Here is a 23,222-nt window from a genome sequence, read left to right on the forward strand (position 1 = left end):
ATAAATCTCCCTTGAAACAATTAAATATTTATTAACACATAAAAAAAATTAAAAAAAAATTTGATTTTAGAAATTTTATCTCTTCCAACCAAGTTCACCCGCACACGCTGTCAACACCCGATTTTCTCTAAATACCCAATTAGAGGCAGCGATATGGAGCTAATTTGCCTAGAAGATGGAGCTGACCAAGTACTACATATCGACAAGGAGATGGGAATATTTTGTTAATAGTATTACTATCTAGCATTTCATTTTCCTTCACTCAGGTTCATGTCGTAGCCGAGTCTCATTAGAGTCGCCCTGTCAAGTCAACGAGTTCGGCTATACACGTGAGGGCGTGTAAGACAAAATTAAACATCTTGCATTGCATTATTCATCTTATTCTTTCGAGCCTAAATGCAAAAGTTAAAAGCAAAGGACGAAACGAATGAGAATAGTTAATTTGGCTCAAAGTGAAGCAAAATCAGGAATGACATAACATATTGAACATGTACAGCCACTCGATAAATCTCATTTGCCAGTACAGAGCACTTCACACACCATGTGCAGAAACTAGGTTGTTCTGATTGAAATAGATCAACCTATTTTGACTTCCTGTTTCCATACTGAATCATAGAGCCAGCGATCGTATAGAGGTATGCTCCTAAAGACGAAGATGTTCACATATTATGGCAAATTGGTGGTACATAAGACAATTCAATCAATGATTAGTTGGGAGTTCAGTCATGGCTTCAAAAATTCCCTCTTCTGGGGTCGTGAAAAAGCTCATCTGCAAAGCATCAAACGAGTCTTCGATGAAAAGACCAGTTATGAAAATATTAGGTAATCTATGATTTGCAAGAATAATATAACCGATGGTCACCCGCTCACTTGCAACGTGCTGTGAGGGCACAAGTTCTTCGATAGTCAAATGTCCATATTTATTAATGATTAGTCATATCATGAATTTCATTTTGTGGCGTATTAACTAGGACAGCTATAGTCTAGGCTCTATCTTACCATTCTCATCGTCCTCTCCACTTTGAGTTGTAAAGAACGGAGTGAGGTAGTTCCTATCTAGTGCTGTAAATGACGTGGTGCTGCAGGAAAGAACCCAGAACTTTAAATTAAAGAACTTGAATATGAATTTATGTAATAGTCCAACAACATACAGCGTTTATGGTACCTTTTGTGAAATTCTTTAAGTCTCATCTTGAATCTGTTCCCAGATGATGATTCTTCTCCTTCATATGAAGGAACTACATAGCCATTGTTCCCCTCAAACCTCTGGAACCAGTAAAGAAAACAAATTTGGTTTGTCAAATTAAAAATAATAATTTTTTACAGGATAACTTCAACACCAGTAAAATTACTTCCCAAGGGATCAGGGATAAAGGTCATCTTTTTTGTTGTTAGTTGGGTAGGACCCACACAATTTATAGGAAGCAGTAAATTATATAAACTGATTCACCAATGCATCATCACCGGACTGCAGGCAGGTGGGCTATAAGATTATCTACTAATGAACTTACTTCACTCAATGAGTTGTCATGACCATCACCGACAACTTGTAAAGCTTCTAGCATGGTACCTGTTGATCCTCCTATCAGCAAGACCTGCAAAGTGTCCATACTCCTAGACATGTCAGACATCTAAACGAACTTAAGATTGTTCATATATTCTACTATGGGTCTTAGTGGCAACTTGGCCCTGCTCCATTCGGTTTTTGTCAATATGTAATTCTCTTGAATATAATGGCTGTTAGACAAAGAAATATACATGTAGGAAAAATAGCACCACATAATCATCAAATTTCGGTCAGCAATAACAAATACATAGGATAAATGGATATGGAAAATCATTCATTCTTTTATTACTAAAAGAATGTGTCATATCTCACACCTTTGGGGCATAATAAGAAAATGGAAAGAGAAAAAAGCAAAAAAAAATCAATTTAGAACTCTTGATGCGAAGAGCTCAATGAGTTAATTAAATAACTTTATGCTTCTTCACTCTTGCTGTGCTTGACAGTTATTACTCCGGTGTAATTGGATCAAAGCCCCCCTTAGGCTGCACTCTTTTACCTGAAAATGATGAACGATAATTGGAAAGGTTATAATTTTGTGAGAAGATGATCATAACATTCTGCAGCAGTTACCTTCCAACTTTTTTTTCTTCATGGATTGAGTTAATTTTGAAATGATTCTTCGACATCAAAGAGGTAAAATGAACAAAAATTATTAAAGGATATGCTAAATGAAAGAAGAAGAAACCAAAATAAAAAAATAGTAAACAATACTTGGAGGAAATATGTCAATGGAGAATGAAGTTTCCTAATAAGACGCTATTGGTTGAGTCATAGATGGACAAACCTGTGCTGTATATTTCTTGGATAGTAAGTCCCCACATTCCTCAATAAGGGCTCTTTCTCCACTAACCACCCGAGCTAGTTCAGAAATTGAGGTATCCACTTCTTCAGCCTGCATTGAAGATGTGCATTTTTAACACAGGCATGCATTTATATCATCTATATAAACACAATACATCTACAATTGTATGACTTCCTTTCACATTTACAGGACCTGCCAACAATTAATAGAAAAAGAAATCAAAATATTCTAAACAGTATGATTTCCTCAACATTTGTGCATTCTATAGCGTGTTTTTAACATAGATATCACGTGAATTTATGGGATAAATGCCTGGCATTTTGTCTCACCTTTGGCATAAGTCTCAGGACATGGGAAACTATCAGTTCCATCACCTTTACAGCTGAGCTCAAAGCCTCCTGCAAGTCTTTCACTTCAACCTGGAAAAGTTACCCCATAGTTTCACAGTTCTTTACATAAATTTAACAAATATGGATAAAATTTATGCGATTAGTTAGCAGAATATGTCTCACCTGGACCTCTCCACTGACTGGAACTCTTAGGGAGGAATTTAATAGAGCATTTGATATGCCTGATAAAGAAGTTAAAAAATCCTCTTCCAAAGCAGACCATGCATCCAGATACGGCATCTAATATAATAGCAAAGTACGTGAGCACCGAAGCCGAAAGAATAAAATTGTAAGAACAACAAAAAGTTCTCCGAACAACCGAAGTTCCTCTTTCAAAGGTGCAAAAACCATTAAGAAGATAACGAATGCAACAAAAATGACAACTCTGTTTTTTCTTTAAGTTTCTTGACCATTTCATGTCTCTTCTTAATGAGGCCATTCGATTTTCTAAAAACGAGTGATAACTGTAATGACCAACATAACAGGGACAAAATAATAGAAAAAATCAAAAGGAATATCAATCATGTTATTTGACATCTGGGATATTCAATTGATGAATGAGTAACAAACCATCTTCCAAATGCAAATGACATGGCTTGTTAAGGTATTGTAAGGATATCTTTTCAACTACACATTCTGCAGTGTTTATACATATAATTGAAAGTTGGCCTATAATTCAATAGTATATCCAGGAAAGCTCTTAAAAGTGAATATCTTTTCATGATTGTCATCTAGAATAGAAACATGCATGTATAAAATATTTCATTTCAAGTCACAACATAAGATGAGCAATAAACTCAAAGCCTGACCAAGCCTTACTTGAGCTTCAACAATCATGGATAAAGTCTTAATTCCTTGCAGCATCCCAAGTTCACTACGCTTCTTTTTCACTTCATCACGTAAATCAGATATCTTGCTTCCCATAGAGTAAAGTTTTATCTGCACATAAATGGGGGGAAAAACATGATTTATAATTCAATATTAGACTATTAAAAAGAGCAAGTCCTTTATCCATGCTGTTTCTTGTAATGCAAATTAAAGAGACATTTTGAAGAAGAGTGATGGATTATAGGACTAAAATGAGGGAATAATCAGAATTATAATACAGATATCCTAGAATTTCAAAGGAGAATGGAGATAAACCTCAGCATCCCTTTTTTGAGTATTGACAGTTGCCTCTGCTTTTGCATTGGCTAATCGCCACTGCAGATAATGGTTGTAAAGCATCTTGAGAGAATGCACATCTTCTTGATGATTAGAGACCTTCCTTCCTTTCCTTGCGTCCATTCCCAGTCTCACACACGATGCTGGATGAGGAGGCAGGCAAAGACTTCCGCCCATCTTTACAGACGATGAAAAATTCAGTGAGCGAGCACAATCACTAGTGACTTTACCCTCATTGTTAGAACTCCTCTCAGCAAGCCATTTATCCACATCTGACACAGAAGAGCGCGTCTCAGGAAGACTCCGGGTCGCCTTGCTAGTCTGCATAAACAGTGGAGAACTGGGGCACGAAGAACTACCTTGGCTACTAGCAGTACTGCAAGAATCCGAATCGTCATATCTAGATGTTGAAATTCTAGAAAGCTTTTTGTCCACAGTTTCTCTGTAATTGTTGCTACCAGAAGTCGCTTCTTGCAATAGCCTAGTGGCCGCCGTAACGGCCGTGCATCCATTAATACTAATATTCATCGGATTGCCACGATTACCACTATGGGGAGTTTGCCTATACCGCGATGGGACAACCCGATCGGTACCAATCGCAATCGGCGTGTCCGGCCTCGAAGAAATTCTAACAACCGATGCCGCTTGCTGCTGTTGATTTTGTTCACCATTTTCCTTAAAATGCCTAAATCGTTGCTGTTGCTGCTGTTTCTTTTGAACAGTAGCTACACTATTTGTTGCTAACGATCTATTGTGTGATACCGTCTGGGGTGGAACGAGCAGGGTGTCTAGGCTTCGAGTGGTTTCCGGTACTTGATTCTCGTCGCGTGATAATTGCCTGCGGTGGACTGATTTTGATCGCGAATTTTCAGAAGGTGTAGGGGTTGGGGTTGCGTTGGAATGAATCAAAGGTGACATGAATCGCGAACTGACTTCCCGCACCCTTGGCCGCCGTTGGGGTAGCGACGGAACTCCAACTTCCGCCGATGCTTCGGCTGCACTTCCGGCAGTCGATTCGGTCATTTCTCTTCAACTTTGCCGGATTTCGAGGGGAAGATTACTCCAACGCCAACAAAGATTAACGATAAAAAATTTGTAGCGATCGGATTCGAAATGCCGACGGGAGAAATGGAGAAGGGGGCAGGGGATTTTCGTGTAAAGGAAAGGTTGAAAAACTAGCCGTTATGGGTTTAGAATTGTATATATATACGAGGATGGGGACGTTAACGGATCTTTTTCTCGGGTGGGCAGTGATGTGGGTAAGACTGGAGATTACATCCGGGACCGGGTTAATTATGTGGTTAACGGATATACTGCTTTTAAATGTAATATTAATAGGCACCTTTGAACTTTTACCTCTCAAACTTTGTAAAATATAACAAAGTTATCCTCAATTATTTTTCAAAAATAAATCTCCCTTGAAACAATTAAATATTTATTAACACATAAAAAAAATTAAAAAAAAATTTGATTTTAGAAATTTTATCTCTTCCAACCAAGTTCACCCGCACACGCTGTCAACACCCGATTTTCTCTAAATACCCAATTAGAGGCAGCGATATGGAGCTAATTTGCCTAGAAGATGGAGCTGACCAAGTACTACATATCGACAAGGAGATGGGAATATTTTGTTAATAGTATTACTATCTAGCATTTCATTTTCCTTCACTCAGGTTCATGTCGTAGCCGAGTCTCATTAGAGTCGCCCTGTCAAGTCAACGAGTTCGGCTATACACGTGAGGGCGTGTAAGACAAAATTAAACATCTTGCATTGCATTATTCATCTTATTCTTTCAAGCCTTAATGCAAAAGTTAAAAGCAAAGGACGAAACGAATGAGAATAGTTAATTTGGCTCAAAGTGAAGCAAAATCAGGAATGACGTAACATATTGAACATGTACAGCCACTCGATAAATCTCATTTGCCAGTACAGAGCACTTCACACACCATGTGCAGAAACTAGGTTGTTCTGATTGAAATAGATCAACCTATTTTGACTTCCTGTTTCCATACTAAATCATAGAGCCAGCGATCGTATAGAGGTATGCTCCTAAAGACGAAGATGTTCACATATTATGGCAAATTGGTGGTACATAAGACAATTCAATCAATGATTAGTTGGGAGTTCAGTCATGGCTTCAAAAATTCCCTCTTCTGGGGTCGTGAAAAAGCTCATCTGCAAAGCATCAAACGAGCCTTTGATGAAAAGACCAGTTATGAAAATATTAGGTAATCTATGATTTGCAAGAATAATATAACCGATGGTCACCCGCTCACTTGCAACGTGCTGTGAGGGCACAAGTTCTTCGATAGTCAAATGTCCATATTTATTAATGATTAGTCATATCATGAATTTCATTTTGTGGCGTATTAACTAGGACAGCTATAGTCTAGGCTCTATCTTACCATTCTCATCGTCCTCTCCACTTTGAGTTGTAAAGAACGGAGTGAGGTAGTTCCTATCTAGTGCTGTAAATGACGTGGTGCTGCAGGAAAGAACCCAGAACTTTAAATTAAAGAACTTGAATATGAATTTATGTAATAGTCCAACAACATACAGCGTTTATGGTACCTTTTGTGAAATTCTTTAAGTCTCATCTTGAATCTGTTCCCAGATGATGATTCTTCTCCTTCATATGAAGGAACTACATAGCCATTGTTCCCCTCAAACCTCTGGAACCAGTAAAGAAAACAAATTTGGTTTGTCAAATTAAAAATAATAATTTTTTACAGGATAACTTCAACACCAGTAAAATTACTTCCCAAGGGATCAGGGATAAAGGTCATCTTTTTTGTTGTTAGTTGGGTAGGACCCACACAATTTATAGGAAGCAGTAAATTATATAAACTGATTCACCAATGCATCATCACCGGACTGCAGGCAGGTGGGCTATAAGATTATCTACTAATGAACTTACTTCACTCAATGAGTTGTCATGACCATCACCGACAACTTGTAAAGCTTCTAGCATGGTACCTGTTGATCCTCCTATCAGCAAGACCTGCAAAGTGTCCATACTCCTAGACATGTCAGACATCTAAACGAACTTAAGATTGTTCATATATTCTACTATGGGTCTTAGTGGCAACTTGGCCCTGCTCCATTCGGTTTTTGTCAATATGTAATTCTCTTGAATATAATGGCTGTTAGACAAAGAAATATACATGTAGGAAAAATAGCACCACATAATCATCAAATTTCGCTCAGCAATAACAAATACATGAGTAAGAATTTAATGCATAATTTACATTTCAATGCTTGAAGCCTTAAAAATGACATTCATACTGAATCACTAGAGTAACCATCAAGGTATATTCATTTATTATCTGTGAAAAGAACCAGCAATGACAGATATAAGAAACCCAGAAGGCATGACTTACACCATGAACATGGTCATCGAAACCCAGAATCAAATAGGTGAAATCAACGCAAAAACATAATTTATAAGGCTAAGATCCATGGTAAAGTGAAGAGAACTATCATAAAACCCAGTTATGTTTCAATCCTTCAGGAATTTTGATAAAAATTGCAAGACTATTGAATTTTTCAACAGACATCTATGGTGTCCTGAATTAGAAAATTGATAAATGCTTTTTTAATTGATATATAATGCTCTTGAATGAGAGTTTTCATTTATAGGTCCTCCCAAAATTTGTAGTTGATTTAGAACAAATAGTTTACCTACCGTCAAAACAACTATTGCTGTGGTGGCAGTGAAAATAGTTTGACCATGCCCTTCTGGAAGATCATGGACTGATTGCAGCGCAAGAGCAAATGCCATAGCCCCTCGAAGTCCTAATCATGGATGTATGCCATACGTGAGTTTGAACATTAAAGTGTGTGTGTGTGCATGATTTGGGGAAGGACGCAAGGGAAGGCTGATCAAAGAATTAAAGTTTCTTATCCACTGACCACTGTACCAAAGTGCTTTCTGATGTTTCGGTGGTATTTGACGATGCACAGGCCTAAACATATTCACCAAGTAGCCACAAGAAAACACATTTGCAGCTCTTCCAAAAACAAACATAAAAGATATTAGATTTATGCATAATCATTTTAAAACTTCGTCACCCACATCTGATAACAATCAAGCCAAAATTGATAACAATTTCACATGGTCATTAACATCAGCAATAGGATTAGGCAAAAAATACGTACCTAGCAATTCCAATGAACAACTAAGGTAATGATGGAGCAAGTTAAGAAAAATTATTGGTTAACTTCAGTATATCAAGTAAAACAGAATCCATTACATAAAATAAAAAATAAAAATAAAAAAACACCAAGGATACAATTGAGAAAAAGATAAATCCGACATGGGACCAGCTATGCTGTTCCATGGCAATATCAAATCCCATGTATATAAATCTGCATAATAAAGAGAATGAAAGATCAGTGTAGGTGGTTGAAATAGTCCAACGATATTAAAGTGAAATGTTTACTCACACAAATGTCTCAGCCAATGACGATATTAGATGGAAAAATGCAGATACAAATTTTTGAGAATTGTCAGACAAATTTGAATATGAATAGTGCTTCATGACCTGAAACAAAAATTACCCATGTAAACCATGTCGCATTAAATTATCCAATGAAAGATGAGTACCAGGTACAAACCATAGTTCACTTACTATTCCAGTGAACAATATGGATACTATACCGGAGAGACCAAGCCCTTCTGCTAGCATATACCTAAATGAAAATTGAAAATGAAGAAAACAAAGTGAGTGCAAAAAATGGCAGAATTGAGTGAATAAAACAAAATAGCATATCCGAGAAGAATCTTACGAGAAATATGGAAAAAGGACAAACAAACAGCATTCCAAGTTCTGAAGACTGTACATAGTAAAGAATTCAGTAAGTATTTGATATAGATTAGAGACAAGTTGGCAAAATAACTAGATAAAGAATATGAGGTTACTTGTCAATGTCCAAGCCAGCATACTTGAAAAGGTTCTGGGAGTTAAGGAGCAACCAAGTGTCCTATGAACTAAAAATAATATAGTACAATTTGTAACTTGGGAAGAATAAAGGATATCAAAGCAGATGTAAATCCAACTCCAACCCCTGCAGATATAGAAACAATCTATATTAGTGGCCTTGAATATTTTATTTCGAAATTATACCCCACAGCAAAAAAGATATATAATACAGAATGAATTGTACCAGAAATTGCCAAGATCAGCTGTAGCAAGATACATTAAGATAGCAGGCAAAGACTTTAACGTTTGCTTCACTGTACCATTATTTAGGTTTCATCGATATAAAATTCAATTAAATAATTTTTTTCTTCCCTGTTTCCTGAAATAAGTTACAAAATGACACCATTGTAACCCTAACCAAACCTTGGAGTTCTACAAACAGCTTCCATCAACAAGAACATTTGAATCACAGGTGGGACATGCTAACTATTCTTAAAACTTGTAGTCCGAATATTTTATGATTGTCCCTGAATCGTGAATTCATGTCTTTCCAGAGTAGTGAGCAGTCAGTTAAGTATTGAAATTTAACCAGGTATAACTCTACTTTCAGTTTGAAATTTTTTGCTCAGGTTCGCCAATAACTTTTCCCCAAGATATGACGGATATCCTTTGTTGATCAATCAAGCTTTACAATGTTGCTCTTCATGTCCTCTATTCATCCAAACGACCACCCAAAAATAGGGCATGAAAGTAGACAAAGAATATTGACTATTATGGCACAAATTCAAAACAATCTTCAGCTTGGCTATAATGAATGGAAAGTCAACAAGATCACATGATTTCATATCACAAAGAACAAAACAAAAGGTGAGATAAAGTCTCTTTCGCTCAAAATGGACAGCTAGTTTGTACAAACCTGCTGACATTGAGCCAACAAAGGTCTCAAGAAATCTGACAATGATCATGAGAAAATTTTGTCCAGAGGACATATTGCTCCTCACCAATGACATTGTCCTACAAAACAATCAGCAGTATGATAATGATTGCAAGTGGATCTTATTCTCATTAGTGATGGATAACTGCAATTTGACATACCTATACAAGGAAATTGCCATCTTCCAATAGTGAAACATACAAGAAATAGACAGAAATCAATAAATAATATTTACCCAATGAAACATGTCCAGTTTTATGCAAAACGCATCCTCGTGATAAAGATAAAAAACAGTGAACAAAACCAGTAGAAACTTACTGCATCATTTAAAACAGATTCCCCGAATACCAAAGCATAAAGATTCACGTCTGTACCAAGCTCCTACAAAATTCCATAAAAAGTAAGTAATTGGAGATTATTCTATGATGCAAGGTATTTGGTAAATCCTTAGTCTTAGATAAGAACAGAAAAAGTAAACGCTGGGACCTATTCTTGACTATAAAATAAGATCATTAATTTAATCAGCATTAACAGAGCTTGGACTGGTCCAGACCACACAATCTTGAAAGATTTTTGTTTTTCTATTTAGCATTTACTTTAGGAGGCCGGACCGCACGTACAAGTCCTATGTTCCCTTTTTTCATATATTGCCGATACCCAGGACGTGCTAGTCTGGCAATAAGTTCACAAGTTCTTAACTTCCAACCAACATCTGTTGCAATGCAAGTGAAAGCATTGGTCTAGCACTTATAATTCCAATCCAAAAAGGTAATAAATGGGATCTGTGTCAAGCTTCTTTGAGCAAGAGCAAATTAACTCTTTCAAAGCTCTGAAAGTGTTGCTAAATGTACAGAAACTTCAAAACAGCAAGATTGAGATTAACTTCAGCTTCTTGAAATCTTAAGAAGTCTCTAAATCTCTTATAGAATGACTCAACTCTTGAACTTCGAAGTATTTACTAAAGCAGACAATGAAACCCAAATACATTTCAATTTAGGATGAGTCATCTACCCCCGAAATTTTCCATTTTACAAATATTGATAACAGTGACAGCTCCTTGAATTTAATATAAATAATGTGAGAAAGTTCTAATTAACCAAGTGAACCAAGTTGTATTTAGATAAGTCCAATGACCTTGTTCGCCTAAATGAAGTATAAAAATATTAGAAAACTGAAACCTACTTCTATAGTAAAACTAACATTTAAACAATCTCGATGTTAAAAGACTGTCATTACTGTTCAGACTGTCACTACTGCTCAATGGATGAGTAGATAAGAATTCAATTTTCCTTCTAGGAAAGCTACAGTATCACAACTTCATAAAATAATGTAAACATGACAAGGAAAATGCAATTCCACAACGCATTAGAAGCAAGAGACTATGAAGAAAATAGTCTAATGAGTATCATCTAGTTAACAATTGCATCCGTATGCATGCAATTCATTTTAGATTAAAAAATTGGGTCGCTGAAAAACAGTTTAGACTCATCGTAACAGCCAATGAAATTTCACATGACAAATATAATGTCTTGCATCGGTCTAAATTTAATTTGTTTCTCATCACGTAAATTATTTCTGCATGATTATGTAGTCAATATTTAATAAATAAAATGGCAAACTGATGTTGAAGAAAATATTACATACTGCATTACTATCTAGTATAGATCACCTGAAATATAGACAAAACAGTGACAGGATCAGTAGCTGATATGAGAGCACCGAACATCAGACATTCGACAAATGGAAGTTTGTACATGAGAAACATCACGCCACCAAGGTAACTGCAAGTACAGGCATTAAATCATATCGGAAACATGCCATCAAGGACATATATAATTCACAAAAATGTAAAACTTATAAGACGACTTGAAAAGCCTGATCAGAAATGATACTCACACCAATATGCCAGTGACAACAGAAGCAATAAAAGTTCCCAGAATTGCAAAAGTGATAATGGCGCCAAAGTTTGAAAAGAATGGTTTCTGCAAATTGCATCCGTAATGATCATGTTAGACTGGGAAATTATCTAGAGGAATGGAAATGACAGCATTGAAGGTCATATTGAGTTCCTGTTAGGATCTTAAAAAAATGTACAGGTTTTTTAGAAAAGTAAGCTTCGTCTTAAGGGTTGCAGAGAAGGGAAAGAAGACTTAAAGTTCAATCTGGACTATTGACAAACCACTCAGTTTTTGTTTTCCTCTCTATTTGCTTGATAGCACTGCAACATTCACACATAAAGTAGTTGACTGTTAGTTCACCATATGCTTACTCTAGCTCTAACAATATCTGAGTACCATGGAGCAACCCACCATAGCATTACTCTCGCATTACCACACAATCTTGCTCTCCAACTGGTCTAATTTTTCCATGGGTATCATGTCCCATTGCAAAGTAAATTATTTTGTTATTCGTTTCCTCGAATTTCATTAAAATTGCTAATTCGAATAAAATTGCTAATTCGAAAAACGGAGCCTAAATTGAAGTCCAGAGATAAGAGTCAACTTACAGGTTGTAGACTGAATCCTGACTGAGTAAGCACAAAAATCGTCAAGGAACAAGCTTCTTCTTGTCAATCATAAGCAACAGAACAGAAAAGGAAAGCAGTAACATCTTGCTAAGAACTATTTTAATAAAAAATAAAATAAAATAAAATAAAAATAGAAGAAAGATTATTGACGCAAGGATATAATATGATCGGTGGCAACAAAAACAACAAGAAAAATTCCTCGTGGAAGTTAAACCATGCCCTGCCCAACCAAAAATGAATTAAAGAGAGTTACTTACATTTCGAACTCAAAATGCAGTTCATCACCAAAAAATGAAAAGAAAAGGGAATCAACAAACACCATAAAAATACCTAATATTAGTTTCTGTATTGGAGATATTAGCCAGCCCGCCAACAATCAAACCTGCATCCACATATACGAATCAAATTACAGTAAAATGCAATAGCGCAATCAAATTAAAACTGAAAATGAGTGACATTGAACTAGTGTATATGAAATAAATTTACCGATCAAAAGAGAAGCACTTGCTTCGGGGAGGTAATAGAACCGGTGACGGCGAAGGACGTGGCCGAGGACAAAGGAGAGAACAAGCATCATGATCTGGAGAAGAATACCAACTCCTGCAGCCTGCTGTTCCTTCCCCGGACTCCCCCGCGGCTCGGTAGGAGATATCTGCAATGCTTCCATCCCCCGGGCCTGAAAATTCAACAAACAATCTTCTGTATTTTTGGCTTAATCAATTTGATACCTGTTAATTCAACAAACAAAATGCACAATTTTGAAGTTTTGGAGATTTTAGTTTAGAATTTGACTAATCTCCGCTTTCACGCCTCTGTCCTTTTGGCTTCTCTTTTCTACATGCCTTTTCTACGCTTTGCATTCGTTAGTCAAAATGAAAATTGACGGTAATATTTATTAATAAAAAATCATAAATGTCTGTGTTTTAACTTAAGAATTCATAAAGGACTATTTTGTCCTTATCTAAAAATACCTTAGACCTGTTTGGTATTGATTCTTAGAATCAATTTTTTGACAGATGGAGAGAAAAATTGGTCCCATCTATAGTGAAAAAGTCAAAAATGACGGTGATCATGTTAAGTAATGGTTAAAATTTTGATTTATTGGATTGAAAAATTAAAACCAAACAGGCTTAGTTTAATATTGGTTGAAGCATATACGGTAATACTATGTGTACATAACTATTTACACATATCTTACACTCTCGTCACATGGAAGAGGGCCCACACACAACAAAATATGCATGGAGCCCTTTTCATTTCAGGGGATGTAAGACTGTGTGTCCATATTTTGGTCAAAGATGTCGAAAAAGATGAATAAATTAAGAATACTTTTACATAAAATGTATACATAATGAATTACATAATATGATTTGGAGGAAAAATATTGAACGAAAAAATTGATTATGTTTTAAACTGGCAAAATAATAAATTGTCACATGTATATCTTTATTTACATGTAGCAATATCCATAAATTAATTTGTATTTAAGCTCTTAATTACATGAAAATAAATTCTTAGAATAATGCTATTTAACTATAAATGCAATTGCAATCCTAAAGCGTGTATTAAATGATCTATTTAATAAAATGACTCATTTAATTTTACTTTCATTTAACTATCATTTATCGTCGCCTAGAACATAGTATTATTCAAAATTTTAAACTTTTTCGAACAAGCTGAGAACGAACCAAGTGCTAGTATTTCATGGATTTTTATCTTATTCAAAAAATTGGACTAATAATTTACTTGTTCAATTAATTTATTTACTTATGAAAGAAAAAGCAGAGATTTTGTCTTAGTAGTCAATTAACATAGTTTAGACACCTTATTTCGGGTTTGTTTGATAAAGATTTATTGAAAAATATGATTCTTTGAATTTTTATTTTATTTTGTGAATATTTGGTTAAAAAATAGAGAAAAATAATACGAAAACGTACAAAAATTATTTTTTTTAAAATATGATTAAAAATGAGTGTGACTGATAAGTAATTCTCAACTAAGGTCATGTTTGATAGACTTATATTTTCCATAGAAAATGAAAAATAAATTCCATTTTCCATCTTTTATGTGTTTGATGGCACGAATTTGACATGGAATTCCTTTTCCATCTTTTGTTGCCACATAAGCAAATTCTACCAAATTGTGGAATTTCAATTCTCACCAAAATGGTGGGAATTGAAATTCCACCTTTTGACGTATTTTTTATTTTTTTTATTTTGCAATTAAAATAAATTTTAAGAATTATTGTAATAAATTTCATCTTTTTAATTGACAATTTTCATGTAAAACAAATTCAAACGAATATCAAAAGATAAATAATTTTCTTTAATTTTATTATTTGCAATGGAAACAAATTTAATTCTCAATACCAGTAAAATCTATCCATTTAATTGACAATTTTCATGTAAAACAAAACCGAACAAACCTCAAAAGACACTTTCATTTCAACATTTTCCACGTGAAAAATTATACCAATCAAACACAATAATTTACAATTCTCAGGAAAATAATTTCTAAGCAATTCAATTCCCTGGAATTCGTTTTCAATTCAATTCAATTCTATCTTTGCAATCAAACGGACCCTAATTGAAATTAAACAAAAGTTTCTTCTTATATTTAAAAGGGCCTTCTAAGAAGGATGGGGGTTGAACATGTGTTTTATATTTCAAATTTGGGACAAAATTAAGAAATAAACTAACCCATTAGATACGTCCAATATTACTAATTCACTTCCCATCATATTCACTCTCTATCTTCTCACTCCAGTGCCAACAATAGGATAGGCGCCGATAAGAGGATCGATGCCATTGCACGAGAGTGGTGTCGACTATGAGGACCTTTGCCCAAGAATACCGCAACTGCAAAGACCTCTGCCTTAGGTGCGTCGAGCGACCTTTGCCCAATCCCGAAAAACATCGTCGGAAGAAATGACATCAACGAAATACATCGTGTTGCGGTACTATGACGTCGCTACATCCGTGACACTGTGCCGAAAGAAGAGATGACGTCGTTGTGCTTCAGTCGATTGGATCTCGTTTTGGACATATGCAATGATGTTGCTGCCATTACAGTTGATGCAATCTAATTTTTTATTAGTCTATGTAGTGATTTTGTTGACAGTGTTTGCAGTTGTTGGTTGTGATGTTGAGTTGGTGGTGATATTGGCTTCGTTCTAGTTTTGGGCTATGGTTCGAGAAACAGGTATTGGTGGAAGAGGAAAGGGAGGAGGCGGAGTTGGTGTAATGTTGGTGGTTGTCGTGGTGCGATGTTGTTGGTGGTCGTGGCGGTGATTGATAAATTTGGATTTGATTTTTTTGGTGGTGTTTGGGTGGTCGGTAGTGGTGGGTTGTTGGGGCTGTGTATGTGTCCATGTTGCTGACAGTAGGACTGTGTTAGTGATGGTAGTGCTATTAGATTGTGTTGGTGGTGGTGATCGCAAGTGACCGCGGTGGTGTTGGCAATTGTGGTAGTGACTGTGGTACGTGACCAACTGTTTAGTTAATCTATGACCAATTCGTGACCAACAAATCTGAAGATCTGTGGCCGAAAAATAAAATGTGACCTATAAATTTTTTAATTTGTGACCGATGAAATAAATTGTGATTTATCAAATTTTTTTATTGTGGTCATAAAATATTATGTGACAATTAATTTGATAATATGTGATTAATAAATAAGTTATGAACTATAAGTACTCACTTATGACAATTAATTATATAATTGTGACCTTACTATATTTAATTAATAAAATATTTTCAATTAATCAATAATACATGAGTTACGAATTATGAAACTTAAAACCTTAAATTTAAATTATTCCATACTTAATGCCCAACTTTTGAATTTTTTATAGATTCCACATAAATGTAGCATAGATTGTGTTAGTCCTTCATCTAGGCAGGTGGTGTGGTAAGCCTCTCCTGTCACTTTATATTAGCCCATGTCGATTAGTAGCCAGTTGGCAAATCATTATTATTAAAAAAATAATAATAATAAAAAATTGAATGGTGATTTTTAAAAAAATGTGTGGTTAAAATTTAGGAAAATATTTTTGATATACATGTAGAATATTTTATTGTGTGAATGTGATTTAAAATGATTCTTCGTGCCAAATCATAAAATAAATTAATGTGCCAAACAGACCCTAAATCTTCTACAAGCTAATGGACGAAAGCTAATTCATCTTGAAAATCGCACAAATTCACTCTTTTTCCTCATCATTGATGGAGTCGACAGGATTTTACGATTCGTTGTTGTCTACATTTTTCGGCATGTTAGATTTGAAATTTTTGAGGCTCAAAGGGGTATTTTTAAAAATGGAATAGTCAAAGAAGGGAAATTCCACTTTAACTTGTTCAATTCTTAAAATTATGACAATGGCCTATTGAGTGTTAAAAGACAAAAATATCCTTAAGTGTATTATACAATTACAAAAGTAGGTTTTGTTTAAAAGACATTACTATCCTTTTGTTAACAAATAAAAATCAAACACTTCCCACTTAAAATATCAAAATTAGCAAACTTCTCATATTTGTTTACTCCAACACAGATAAAAACACTTTCATTTTTTACCTGCTTCAACCTCAAGATTTGAAAAATTCATCGAACACGGTAGCTGAATTTTTTTTATATCAATCTCATCATATCAGTAAGTTTATAATACACACATTTAATTTTGTTTTAGTTAAATTACTTTACGTTTGCATAGATAAAATTTATTTCGACATATAATATTAATGTAGATAGTTTTATTAATAGATCTGTGAAAAATTTTAAGCATTTGACGAGAAAAAATTCATCTGTATTAATACTGAAAAATTAATCTGCAAAAGTTTGGTGTGTTTATTCTGTCAGACAGCGAGTTTGAACTGTCGACTATCCAGTTAACAGTTGAAAAAATCAGGCTAGACAGCTGAACTATTTAACAACCGACTGTACAGCCGGATGGACAGTCAGCTAGTTCGATTGGCTGTTTCTTAACAACCGGCTAGTTATTTTTTTTATTTCATTCGATAATTTCTTGTAATTAAAAATTCTTTTTCTTCATGCAGATATGGTTATAGTCCCAATTTTTGTTACTTTGATAATTCCGAATTGGACAAAAGAGATCAATGGGTATGGAAATAGACGAGTGATAAGCGTGGTGGTATCCCAATTTTCATAACAGTAACAACAACGTATGTAGCAAAACAAACTAAATGTCGATCTCTCTCTGTATGATATGGAATTGAAATTTAAATTCTACGATTAGGAAGTTCCGAGTCCACCTATAACGATTTCTTTTGATGTCGAAATGAATTATCTGTTTGAAATGAACAATAGGCACTCGACTCCTATTTGCTTGACTTTAGTGACGAAGGATGTCGTCGAAGATGAACAAGTAGACTTCAATGGAGGGGATCACAATGCTAATGATTTTTGGGATATGGTCCAAACAGCTCGTGAAGATGATGCGGTTATTCTAGGGACAGTTACTCACAGAATTCCATCCGTAGTTCACGACAATGAGTGTGAAAATGCAAATACTTTTACATACGAGGATTTGATCGCTTTATCCCGACAGAGACATGAGCGAGGTAGGACCTCAGGGGTTGGATCGAGTGGACCGTCCTCTAACTCCTTCCGTGTGGTTCCCAATAGTGAGAATTTGTATGTTGAACAACTATTTGAAACGAAAAAAATTTGTAGGAAGCTGTGCACCTAATTGCGCCGAAATATAACTTTGAGTTCAAAGTGAAAAAAATCGAACAAGTCGTTGTTGACAATTGCCAGCGTAGACGAAAGTTGTTGTTGGCGTTTGCGAGCGACGAAGATGAATAAGAATGAGTGTTTTGTAGTTCGCAAGTACACACGGGAATATACTTGTGAAGTGGGATTACGTCGAAATGATCATAGGCAAACCAGAGCTTAGTTTATTGGTCGACAGATAATGCACAAGCATCAGGATCCTCGTATGATCTACAGACCATCGAACATCATTAACGACGTCCGTCGAGAGTACGGAGTAGTCTTGAGCTACCTGAAGGCCTGGAAGGCCAAGGAATGTGCGTTTGAAGATTTAATGGGTTCTGCAAAGGAAAGTTATGCTAAATTGGTTAGGTATTGCCATAACATGGAGAAAACTAATCCTGACTTAGAATTTTTTATTGAGACGGAGAGTGAAAATTGCTTCAAATTCTTCTTCATGGCTCTTAAACAATGCATTCGGGGATTTCAAAATGCAATACGACCCCTAATTCTAGTTGATGGTACTACTGAAATCTAAATATCAAGGCAGGTTGATTATTGTTACATGTCAAGATGCCAATACCCAAATTTACCCTCTTACGTTCGGCATAGTCGATAGTGAGAATGACTTGTTGATGCGGTGGTTCTTCACAAAGTTAAGGGAAGTAATCGGGAAATTCGAGGACCTTGCATTTGTAACAGATCGAGGACAGCCTTTAATAAATTGTATCATTGAAATTTTTCCAGATGCACATCATGGGTATTGCATGTACCATATTCAAGGCAATTTGAAGACCAGGTATCGAGGCAAAGATATCGTTTCATCGTTCAGGAAAGTGGGTGTTGAAGAGTATAATAAGTTCATGGTTGAAATAGGAAGTAAATCATTCGATGCATGAGATTATCTAACGAAAATGGGGATTGAACATTGAGCGCGCTCATTTTTTTCAGGACGTGATGACGTCAAACAACACGGAGTCTCTCAATACATTATTCAAAAAGAATCGAGAATTACCCATTCTTGCACTGATTGAGAATATATGTACCAAGCTACAGCAATGGTTTCACGATCGACGTGCGAAATTACAGAATTGCACAAGCGTGCTAGCCACGGCATAAGAAGAAATGCTATTCAAAGTTGCAGAACTTACGAGACAATTGAATATCGAACCACTAAACGAGTCGCGCTTTTCAGTGGAATGTGCACGTAATAGGCATACATGGTGGATTTGACTGATAATACATGCAGTTGTAAAAAATTTTAGTTGGAGACTTCCGTGTGAGCATGCAGTCGCAATTGCTATATGTCAAGGATTTACAGCTAGAACATTGTGCTCTCATTACTATACGACTGATTATTGTAGAGCTGCGTACGCTGAGACAATATTTCCTCTGCCGAACGAAGTTGAGTGGGAAGTCCTCGACCATATTCACCAACTCAATACATTGTTGCCACCTTTCATTGACCGCGTGGTCCTGGACGTCCAAGTATATCTAGAATATCATTTGTCGGAGAATTCCCTCGAGTGCAAATCAGTAGGGCATACTCACCAATATTGTACAAGTCACGTTCCTCTAAATGATAGTTAGATCATTTGGTAATGTTGTCCATCTAAATTAAACAGTGTTTGCATTTATTCTACGTCATTTCAAAGGCCTTCGTAGTTAATAATCATTTCATAATCCATTACAGCGTGTTACAAACATTTCGTAAGTACAACAAAACAATATTTACAGCGTTTACAATTATTACGTAATTACAAAAAATTACAATTAATAATTACAATAAATCTATGGATCACCATTAAAATAGAATAAGTCGCACGCCAACTTATTCCGCCAACTCTGTATCCAGGATTGGTTGATTCCATCAACCTTATGTGCTATACTCAGAAATTCGATGTACTTTATTGCAAAAATGGCACAATCGCCCCTGCAAATGGAAAAAATGAGTTCGATCAATACCGTGCAGCAAAAAAATTAAGTATTAAATTTTAAAAATTTTAGAACCACTTACGATATTGTTTGCCTCACCGTGGTTGTGACATGCACAACGGCTAATCTGTCCTTCACAGTCAATCCCACCTGTCTAGCCATCATAGGGACAAAAACAGCAATAGACTCCAGATTTTGTTCGAACTAACCCTGTGTCAGACATGAATAATCGAGGTCGTACACGTATATAGTAGACTCAGCGAACACAATCTCCAAGGCTATGCAGTGATGATTCACGATCACTGGTATGTACATATGTGTACAACCCTCCAATGATTTCCCCCTGACACGTGACCACATCCCTATGGTCCACTCAAGCATGTAGTTGGGCACCTCGTACTCCTTGCCGTTATGTTGGAGCGACTGGTACTCAATGTCAACGCTTCGTCTGAACTCCAAATTCAGTATGACTCGACCAGGACTGTCAAATGAGCCCGGATATCTTTGAACCCGATCACGCAACAAGTTCATGGCTAGGTCGATGTGCTGCATTAAAAAATAGCAATACAAAATGGAGTTATTTCATTGCATAAACAAACAATGATATACAAGTCATAAAAATTAATAGTATGATTACTTCACTTACATCGTCGGCAAGCCAGGCTCTTGAAGTGATAATGTCGTGGAACCACTTATAAATATCGGAGATCGTCACAGTACCGATCGTACGGCTGGTCCTGATAAAAGAAACAGAGAAATGTTAAAAAAACATATACGAGTAACGATCACTGGTATGTACTAATATCACTAATATCATGAATACTAAACCGAGCAACATTCTTCTCCACTCCATCTCGAACGCTTTCTACTTGACATGCTCCACCTTCCGAAATAGGTTGGGGATCGTCTCGTTGACGAACCTCCTCCTCTTCGTTTCAGTCGTGAAGGGAGAGACAATGTACTGTGACGGCACTCTCAGCCTCTTGCCTACTACCAGCTCCGGCAAGTCAATAGTACGCTTTTCGCCCCACTCACGGTCGTCCTCCTCCCCTAGCCCACCTCGAGCATCGTCCCCTCCTCTGTCCCGACGATCGCCACCTCCTCTATGCTCTCCTTCTTCTTTGTCCCTGTCGTTACCACCTCCTCGACCATAACTCCTGTCCTCGAGGGACCCACCACCTCCTCGACCCCCTCATCCATTATCGTCGACACCACCTCCTCAACCGTCACACCCGTCCCCAACGGGGCCACTCCCTCCTCCGTCCTCGAGTCCACCCTGTCTTCCATGGACTGAAGAAAGGAGTCCCATGCATCCTCCGACCACGACTGTGGGTGACCCCCATCTCTATCCTCTCGATCACCCCCTCCCCCGTCGTCACCTCCATCACCCCATCATCTGCCTACTATATCACCTCGAAGTGCTATCACCTCATCATGAAGGTCCCCAAAATGCATGCGCAGCACTCTAACATCATCAGCTATATCCTCGACCCTCCCTACCAATTGACGTCCCAGATCGTAGACCTGCTTCACCATATCTCGACGCAGCGCGTCGACCTCCTATGATATAACTCCTATCAGCTCTCAACGCAGCGCGCCGACCTCCCACGATATAACTCCTCCCAGCTCTCGATGCAGCACGCCGACCTCCCCTGATATAACTCCTGCCAGCTCTTAACGCAGCGTGCCGACCTCCTGCACCATAAATCCAGTCAGGCGATGGTACAAATCATCAGAATAATCATCCTGAGGGGGAGAAAGTGACGCCAGCGGCGAAGGTGATGCCCTCGGTGGAGGTGATGCCCGATCAACTGGCTCACGGTCCTGCACAAACTTACATATTATTAACTTATTCAATAATTGCTAACTCATACAAAATATTAATCAATAATTCACTTACCCAGTCTCGATTGGGGATCGAATCGGACATCTAGTCATCTTGGGCATGCGGAACCGCTACTTCACGCACGAGACCCTGCGCCTCCTCCTCCATCGACAGCTTCAAATGAGTTATTACTTCAAACTGACATATTGACATTTTAAAAAGATAAAATCATGTAATGAGATTTTAAACTATGTACAATATAAATCACAAATTTATAATACTCACATGAGGATCTTCAAGGAGAGCCGATAATTGTTTCCCAGTGGGACATCACTCCGCTCGAGATGCTCGCCAATGGTGCATCCGAGGGTAGCGTGTCTCCTCTCGCCGCGCAAAGCGAGTACCCAATATAGGGATGGTCTCATACGCTCAGACCTACAACACATAAATTAGTACATACAAATTCAATAGAAAAAATATTTTAACATTGATTGTGTTAATCTTTTACCTGTAGCACCAAGGAAAATCCGTACGTGTCGTACTTATGCACGGGTCCCTTGGGCTTCGAGTACGGTTTGGTGAAGATGTGGACGGTGTTCTCGAAACATTGACAGCCCCATGGATAGTCGTTGAAGCGATCTATGTCGTGGAAGATCTCGAGGTGGAAGAGGTCGATCGCAGTCTTCTTGTGGTGACACCGCATCACACTATCAATGATGTAGACCAGACCTAACTTCAGTCTGTTCAACATCTCGTCACACCTCCTGATTGCGTCCATCAATTGAGGCAAAAACACTGTCCCCTGTAACTGGAAGTGAGTGTCCTGCAGCCTATTTCTTCTTTGAGTCTCGTCGTTAGCTGCCTCATCACCCGTAATCTTCAATCCAGACAGCAGGGCAAACTCGAACATCGAAAAGCTAGCGACTTTACCCCCGAGGACGAAGTGGAGGGCATCGCTGCCAACTGGACTTCGCAGCCGACATAAAAGAGCATCGATCATCTAACTCGAATATTGCAATTCTTTCATAGGGTATAGAGGCTACAGAAAGGATTGACGCAGCATATCTGCATGTTGGTCGTCCAGCAGCTCTAGGACCTGGGTGAAGCTGTCAAAGTTACCGTTCTACGTAACTTTTCCTGGCATCTGTCTCAACTCTGCATCCAAATGATAATCCTTCCTACAAAAATTGAAACAGAATATTAGAACATTGTGCACTAAAAAAAGGAATGAAGTAGAATAACCCAAAATTAAGCGAACCGAATTTTTAACCGTATTATCGAAAATAAAGAATTATTATAAAAATAAAAATAAAAATAACAAAATAATAAAATAAAATGAAAATTACAATTACAATTACAATTAAACTTAAAATAAAAAGTTAAAATTAGAATTAAAAAAGTAATTTGAAAATTAATTTTAAAATAACAA

General features: G+C 36.8%; 3 protein-coding genes across 3 annotated transcripts; all 3 read right to left on the bottom strand.

Moving 5' to 3' along the window:
* Positions 1-401: 401 nt before the first annotated feature.
* On the bottom strand, positions 402-1,775 carry LOC111407199 (sodium/hydrogen exchanger 5-like). The gene is made up of 4 exons (XM_023036539.1): positions 1,512-1,775; positions 1,166-1,266; positions 1,000-1,079; positions 402-769 (listed from the first exon to the last, which is right to left on the bottom strand). The coding sequence occupies exons 1-4, from the start codon at positions 1,629-1,631 to the stop codon at positions 732-734; spliced, it is 339 nt and encodes a 112-aa protein (XP_022892307.1). The 5' UTR covers positions 1,632-1,775; the 3' UTR covers positions 402-731.
* Positions 1,776-1,820: 45 nt separating this feature from the next.
* On the bottom strand, positions 1,821-5,328 carry LOC111407197 (protein ENDOSPERM DEFECTIVE 1-like). The gene is made up of 6 exons (XM_023036535.1): positions 3,902-5,328; positions 3,578-3,697; positions 2,882-2,998; positions 2,699-2,788; positions 2,352-2,459; positions 1,821-2,063 (listed from the first exon to the last, which is right to left on the bottom strand). The coding sequence occupies exons 1-6, from the start codon at positions 4,943-4,945 to the stop codon at positions 1,989-1,991; spliced, it is 1,554 nt and encodes a 517-aa protein (XP_022892303.1). The 5' UTR covers positions 4,946-5,328; the 3' UTR covers positions 1,821-1,988.
* Positions 5,329-5,750: 422 nt separating this feature from the next.
* Positions 5,751-13,169, bottom strand: LOC111407200 (sodium/hydrogen exchanger 6-like). The gene is made up of 22 exons (XM_023036540.1): positions 12,793-13,169; positions 12,637-12,688; positions 12,467-12,526; positions 12,286-12,310; positions 11,676-11,761; positions 11,449-11,560; positions 10,098-10,160; positions 9,941-9,960; positions 9,762-9,859; positions 8,962-8,990; positions 8,845-8,876; positions 8,712-8,759; positions 8,555-8,615; positions 8,370-8,467; positions 8,216-8,291; positions 8,082-8,101; positions 7,836-7,933; positions 7,609-7,718; positions 6,841-6,924; positions 6,495-6,595; positions 6,329-6,408; positions 5,751-6,098 (listed from the first exon to the last, which is right to left on the bottom strand). The coding sequence occupies exons 1-22, from the start codon at positions 12,971-12,973 to the stop codon at positions 6,061-6,063; spliced, it is 1,572 nt and encodes a 523-aa protein (XP_022892308.1). The 5' UTR covers positions 12,974-13,169; the 3' UTR covers positions 5,751-6,060.
* Between the last annotated feature and the right edge of the window lie 10,053 nt (positions 13,170-23,222).

Source organism: Olea europaea, chromosome 13 (genome assembly GCF_002742605.1).
Source record: "Olea europaea var. sylvestris chromosome 13, O_europaea_v1, whole genome shotgun sequence".
Lineage (NCBI taxonomy): Eukaryota > Viridiplantae > Streptophyta > Magnoliopsida > Lamiales > Oleaceae > Olea > Olea europaea.

What these genes read in the sequence shown, in the direction of transcription:
- LOC111407199 (XM_023036539.1), bottom strand. Translation starts at nt 1,631, where the DNA reads ATGTCTGACATGTCTAGGAGTATGGACACTTTGCAGGTCTTGCTGATA. An exon ending in CTTAAAGAATTTCACAAAAG is followed by an intron (nt 1,080 to 1,165) that starts GTACCATAAACG and finishes TCTTTCCTGCAG; the next exon opens with CACCACGTCATTTACAGCAC. An exon ending in TGGAGAGGACGATGAGAATG is followed by an intron (nt 770 to 999) that starts GTAAGATAGAGC and finishes GATGCTTTGCAG; the next exon opens with ATGAGCTTTTTCACGACCCC.
- LOC111407197 (XM_023036535.1), bottom strand. Translation starts at nt 4,945, where the DNA reads ATGACCGAATCGACTGCCGGAAGTGCAGCCGAAGCATCGGCGGAAGTT. An exon ending in CTCAAAAAAGGGATGCTGAG is followed by an intron (nt 3,698 to 3,901) that starts GTTTATCTCCAT and finishes ATTTATGTGCAG; the next exon opens with ATAAAACTTTACTCTATGGG. An exon ending in TCCTGAGACTTATGCCAAAG is followed by an intron (nt 2,460 to 2,698) that starts GTGAGACAAAAT and finishes TCTTCAATGCAG; the next exon opens with GCTGAAGAAGTGGATACCTC.
- LOC111407200 (XM_023036540.1), bottom strand. Translation starts at nt 12,973, where the DNA reads ATGGAAGCATTGCAGATATCTCCTACCGAGCCGCGGGGGAGTCCGGGG. An exon ending in ATGGCAATTTCCTTGTATAG is followed by an intron (nt 9,860 to 9,940) that starts GTATGTCAAATT and finishes ATTGTTTTGTAG; the next exon opens with GACAATGTCATTGGTGAGGA. An exon ending in CAGCAATAGTTGTTTTGACG is followed by an intron (nt 6,925 to 7,608) that starts GTAGGTAAACTA and finishes GACACTTTGCAG; the next exon opens with GTCTTGCTGATAGGAGGATC.